This window comes from Electrophorus electricus, chromosome 6, assembly GCF_041902795.1.
Source record: "Electrophorus electricus isolate QZ-2024a chromosome 6, ASM4190279v1, whole genome shotgun sequence".
Classification (NCBI taxonomy): Eukaryota; Metazoa; Chordata; class Actinopteri; order Gymnotiformes; family Gymnotidae; genus Electrophorus; species Electrophorus electricus.
In genome coordinates, this window is record NC_137502.1 from 8257501 (window position 1) to 8262500 (window position 5000).

Genomic DNA, 5000 nt, shown 5'->3' on the forward strand with positions numbered 1-5000 from the left:
GGCGGAGCAGTGAGCTGGACAGACCAATGGCTCCTGCCGCGGGAATCGACTGCCAGCCATGAGTCAGACATGGAGGCGCATTCTTATGTGTGTGTGTGTGTGTGTGTGTGTGTGTGTGTGAGTGTGAGTGTGTGTGTGTGCCTGCGTGCGTGCGTGTGTGCGTGTGAGAGAACATTCTTTACCCCCTCAATGGGCAGAGGTTATGTTAGTGTTAGCGGGGAGGAAGGTCACACATCTTTCAGCGTCTTCTCTTTCCAGCTCTTCCCGAAAGCTCTTCACAACCCCGTGCTCTCCGTCTCAGAGAGTGTGTAGTGCGCGTCTACTCGCTAAACGCTTCAAAGAACCCGGACATGTCTGTTTATTTTACATCGGAGTGCTGCTCTGAAGTGTAGCTAAATTGCGACACTGCCCAATTACATTGCTAAAATTTAACCAAACAGGTCAGCCGAAGCCAACAGAGGCTTCTGGTTTCATTTTGTTAAAAGCGGCGTTATACCAGGGAATTGGGTGAAGTCGCTTCCCTTCCTGGGGCTCCCTGGAGGACGGTCCGCTGCGGTAGCTTGCGTCCGGCTGCGGCCTCCCCCTCTCCTGGGCCCGGAGGCTGGTACCCTCGCTCCTCTCGCTTGCCCGCTCTGGGACACGCAGGAACAGCTTGGCTGGGTCACGGGGTCGGTGCATACGGCGGGCGGCAGCCTCCTAATTACCACGCTCACTCCACCGCCCCTGATGCCTAATGACACATTTGCAAATTAATTCTTTGAGCCGGACCACAACTAGCATATGGAGCAAGATTTACTCCCCGGCCGGCCCCGGAGCAGTGGGGGGGGGGGTGTCAAAGGCCTGTCCTCTATCAGCAGTAGCCCTTCATGCTGGTGTACTCATCCGCGGCTCTGGGAGCGCCTCTTTTGGTCTGGATGTGTCACCTGGCGCTCGGTGGCGGGATGCTGCGGCTGCTCCCTGCCTGCTCCCATCATTCCTCTCTTGTTCCGTAACTCTTTCTCCTTCCTGTTCTCGTTTCCTCATCTTGGTGATGCGTCTACTTTTCTTCTGCGCTCTCTCTCTCTCCCCCTCTCCTCCTCCTCTCCCGTTCTCTCTGTGCTCCTCTAGCCCAGCCTCCTTCGCATGCTCTTATGCCTGATGAATTCCACATTTCCGCTCCTTGATCAGACATCTCAATGCGCGCGTGCGTGCATCTGCGTGTGTGCCTGCGTGCGTGCGTCTGTGTGTGTGCGTGCCTGCGTGCCTGTGTGTGTGTGTGTGTGCGTGCGCGCCTGTGTGTGTGCATCTGCGTGCGTGCGTGCGTGTGTGTGTGTGTGTGTGTGTGTGTGTGTGCGTGCGTGCATGCATGCGCGCCTGTGCGTGTGTGTGTCTCAGGCATGAGAGCCGCTCTCCGGGGGCTTTTTAAGGCCTTTGAATCAGTGTCTGACTCATTACACATATCCACAGGGGCCGCTACTGCCTCCGGCCGGCAGGGTAGAGCAGCCGATCACAGAGTGGCCTTCTGTAGCGTGCTGCATCCTTATACACAGCCTGCTAGTGGGGTGACTGGGCTTCCATAGCTAATACTGGAATCCCTGTATCACCCCTTAAATTATGCATTGTTATACCTTTGTAGGTGCCAAGGGAGTGCATTGGTTTGTATGTGAGTAGATGGTTGGGTGTGTGTGTGTGTGTTTGTGTGTGTGTGTGTGAGGTGGTAGAATTGCCTGAAGGAATCGCACCACTCGAAGCCCATTTAACAGGGTATGACAGGCTTCAGCACCTGGCTTACTGAGTTCTCTCTGTGTGCGTGTGTATAAGTGTATGCCCGTGCATGCGGGAGTGTGTGTGTGTGTTTTATTGTGTGTCTGTGTATGCATGTGTGACAGGAGTCCTCTAAATAAGCAAGAACATTCTCCTTTCAGACTTGATCTCACTATAAATGTTCTTCAGCATGATTGTACCACTTCTCTACGATCTCTCACTCTGCCCATCTGTCTCTGTCGCTTCCTCCAGCCTCTCTCTCTCTCTCTCTCTGCTCCCTCTCTCTCTTTCTCTCTCTCTCTCTCTCTCTCTCTCTCTCCCTCTCCTTCTCTCTGCTCCCTCTCTCTCTCTCTCCCTCTCCTTCTCTCTCTGCTCCCCTCTCTCTCTCTCTCTCCCCCTCTCCTTCTCTCTGCTCCCTCTCTCTCTCTCTCTCTCTGCTCCCTCTCTCTCTCTCTCTCTCTCTCTCTCTCTCTCTCTCTCTCTCTCCTGATCAGTATTTATCTGGCCTATTTGTCTGTGAGCATGCCTCTCCCATTGTGGCTGTGATGTCACCAAGCCTGACGCACATAGCTGAATGTGTGAATCTCTAAGGTGGGGGGCGGCCGGGAGGGTGGAGAAAGAATGATGATGGAGAGAGAGAAGAGCAAGAAAGAGTGATGAGAGTGGTAGAGAGGAAGAATGTCATGTTTGGCTGTCTGTGGATGCAGTGGTTGATGGGGATGAATCATAAATCTGCTCTCCTCTCCTCTTTTTAGTGAGTTTTAGTGAGTAAGTATAGGACCTCCCACCTCTCGCTCCTCTCTCCTTCCTCCTCCCTCGCTGCCTGTGCCTCCATCTCTCCCCTCTCTCCTCTATTCTCCACCCCTCACCTCTCTCTCCTCTCTCTCTTCCTCCTCCCTCGCTGCCTGTGCCTCCTTCTCTCCCCTCTCTCCTCTATTCTCCACCCCTCACCTCTCTCTCCTCTCTCCTTCCTCCTCCCTCGCTGCCTGTGCCTCCTTCTCTCCCCTCTCTCCTCTATTCTCCACCCCTCACCTCTCTCTCCTTCCTCCTCCCTCGCTGCCTGTGCCTCCTTCTCTCCCCTCTCTCCTCTATTCTCCACCCCTCACCTCTCTCTCCTTCCTCCTCCCTCGCTGCCTGTGCCTCCATCTCTCCCCTCTCTCCTCTATTCTCCACCCCTCACCTCTCTCTCCTCTCTCTCTTCCTCCTGCTGGCTTCTTTCTGCACTGCAGCCCCCAGCAGCTATTTAACTCACAACCCCTGCTGTTTACCCGGGCCAGTGTGTGTGTGTGTGTGTGTGTGTGTGTGTGTGTGTGTGCGTGCGATCGGCGAAAGAGACTAGAAGAGGGAAAAGGACAGTGAGGGTGGTGAAACGATAGAGAGGGAGATGGGTTAAAAATGAGGGAAGTCTCATCCTCTCTCTCTCAATCCTTCTCTCCCGCTCACTGGGAGGCGGAGAGGAAGACAGGCGTCTCTTTTGTGTTCACGTTTTTTCGCACACATCCGTATTCCATTGTCACGTTGCCCTTGAAGTGCTATCTCTGTGTGTGAGCCCCTGCTCAGTCAGGCAAGCATTCTCTCTGTGCGCGCGCGCGCGTGTGTGGTGTGTGTGTGTGTGTGTGTGTGTGTGTGTCCGCGTCACACGAGCTGGGTTAAGGTGGCTTGGAGTCAGGGTGGGTACAGAAGCCGGCACGTGAGCAGATTGCCCTGATGCCCAACCATGCCCCACCCCCCACCCCCTGCCTGCCTTGACCAATCATCTGTCACTCAAGCATGATTCCAATTTACAGATAATGATTCTTGCATGAAGAATGCTCCCTCTCTCTCTCCCTCTCTCTCTCCCTCTACCCCTCCCTCTCTCCCTCTCCCTCTCTCTCTCTCTCTCTCCTCTACCCCTCCCTCTCTCTCTCTCCCTCTACCCCTCCCTCTCTCCCTCTCTCCTCTCTCTCTCTCTCTCTCCCTCTACCCTCCCTCTCTCTCTCTCTTCTCTCCCTCTCTTTCCCTCCCTCTCTCTCTCTCTCTCTATACCCCTCCCTCTCTCTCTCTCTCTCTCTCTCTCTTTCTCTCCCTCTACCCCCCCCCTCCCTCGCTATCTGGCTGTGTTGTAGCCTGGAGGGACTTCATTCTGCCCTCCTCCTCTCCGCTTCCAGTCGACAGTGAATGAGCAAGGAAGAAAAGAGGAAGAGGAGAGAGAGCGAGAGAGCGCGCGAGAGCGAGAGAGCGCGCGAGAGAGGGAGAGGGAGAGAGAGGGAGAATAAGCTGGGGACGGAGAAGCAAACCTCACTCTCTCCTCAGATCTGAGCTTGCAGGGATAGAAGTGCCAGCGACGGCTCTCGGGAGGATTATTTTTTCGCCGTCGATTTTCTCTCCGGGGGAGAGATTGCCCCCACGCTCGCGCCGGAGCTCTCGCGTGTCCTCCTGCCCTCGCTGGCCCGGGCGCGGGATAAGTGGACAAAGGCTGACCCCTGCACTTACCCTCTCACTAGGGGGCCTGATCCGAGCCACCAGTCAGTGAACCTCTGACACATACACGCACACACACACACACACACACACACACGCACACACACACACACACACACACACACACACACACGCACACACCTTGCGCTCTGGTAGCCAGTCAGGAAGCGACTGGTTACCGACCTCTTGACACGGGCACGTCGATACTGCTTGCGCTCCACCAGCCAAGGGGACCGGAGGGCAGAGATGACGGGCTGAATGGTCAAAGGCTCTCACCCGCTCAGCTCACCTTTCGCCTGGGTGGCACCGGGGGCTCGCCCCTCCCCCCCACCTCGCCCTGGCTCTGCCCCCCGGACATCACCGCACGCGCCCCCTGCTCTTTTCTCCGGCTCTCGGCAGCATGACACTTTAAGCGCCGCCATGTTCGGACTAAAGGCACCTCTCTACTACCTGCCAGGTAATGCTTTCAACATCCGAGTGTGTGCGCGCGCGCGCGCGTGCGTGTCCGTGCGCGTGTCGCTGCACGTCTGTGTGTGCGAGGGTGCACGAGGGTCAGAATCCGGCGACTTGCGTCCTTTGCACTTTGTCTTGGTGTAAGCAGCTTAAGAGGGGCTGTGTGATTCGCCCGCCCGTGCAGAACTCCGCCTCTTCCCGGAGCCTACCTGGGAGCTTAGCAGCCGTGCTGGCTTCGGAGTTTTAAGTAGCGGGTGCCTTTTTGTAGTGGTGTGTGTTATGTAGGGGATGTGAAAAATGTTTGTGTGTGTGTGTGAGAGAGAGAGAGAGAGAGAGAGAGAGAG

At 56.0% G+C, this 5000-nt stretch overlaps 1 protein-coding gene across 7 annotated transcripts in view; it reads left to right on the forward strand.

Moving 5' to 3' along the window:
- The window catches only part of gse1b (Gse1 coiled-coil protein b), a 164712-nt gene that overhangs the window by 101273 nt on the left and 58439 nt on the right, over positions 1-5000 (forward strand). The window contains exon 1 of one of the 7 annotated variants that reach the window (XM_035525148.2): positions 3882-4660. The exons of the other annotated variants lie outside the window; for them this stretch is intronic. Within the exon in view, the coding sequence (XP_035381041.1) occupies positions 4462-4660 (199 nt within the window). The 5' untranslated portion in view covers positions 3882-4461. Of the gene's footprint in view, positions 1-3881; positions 4661-5000 lie in introns of those variants that run through there. 7 annotated transcript variants of the gene reach the window in all.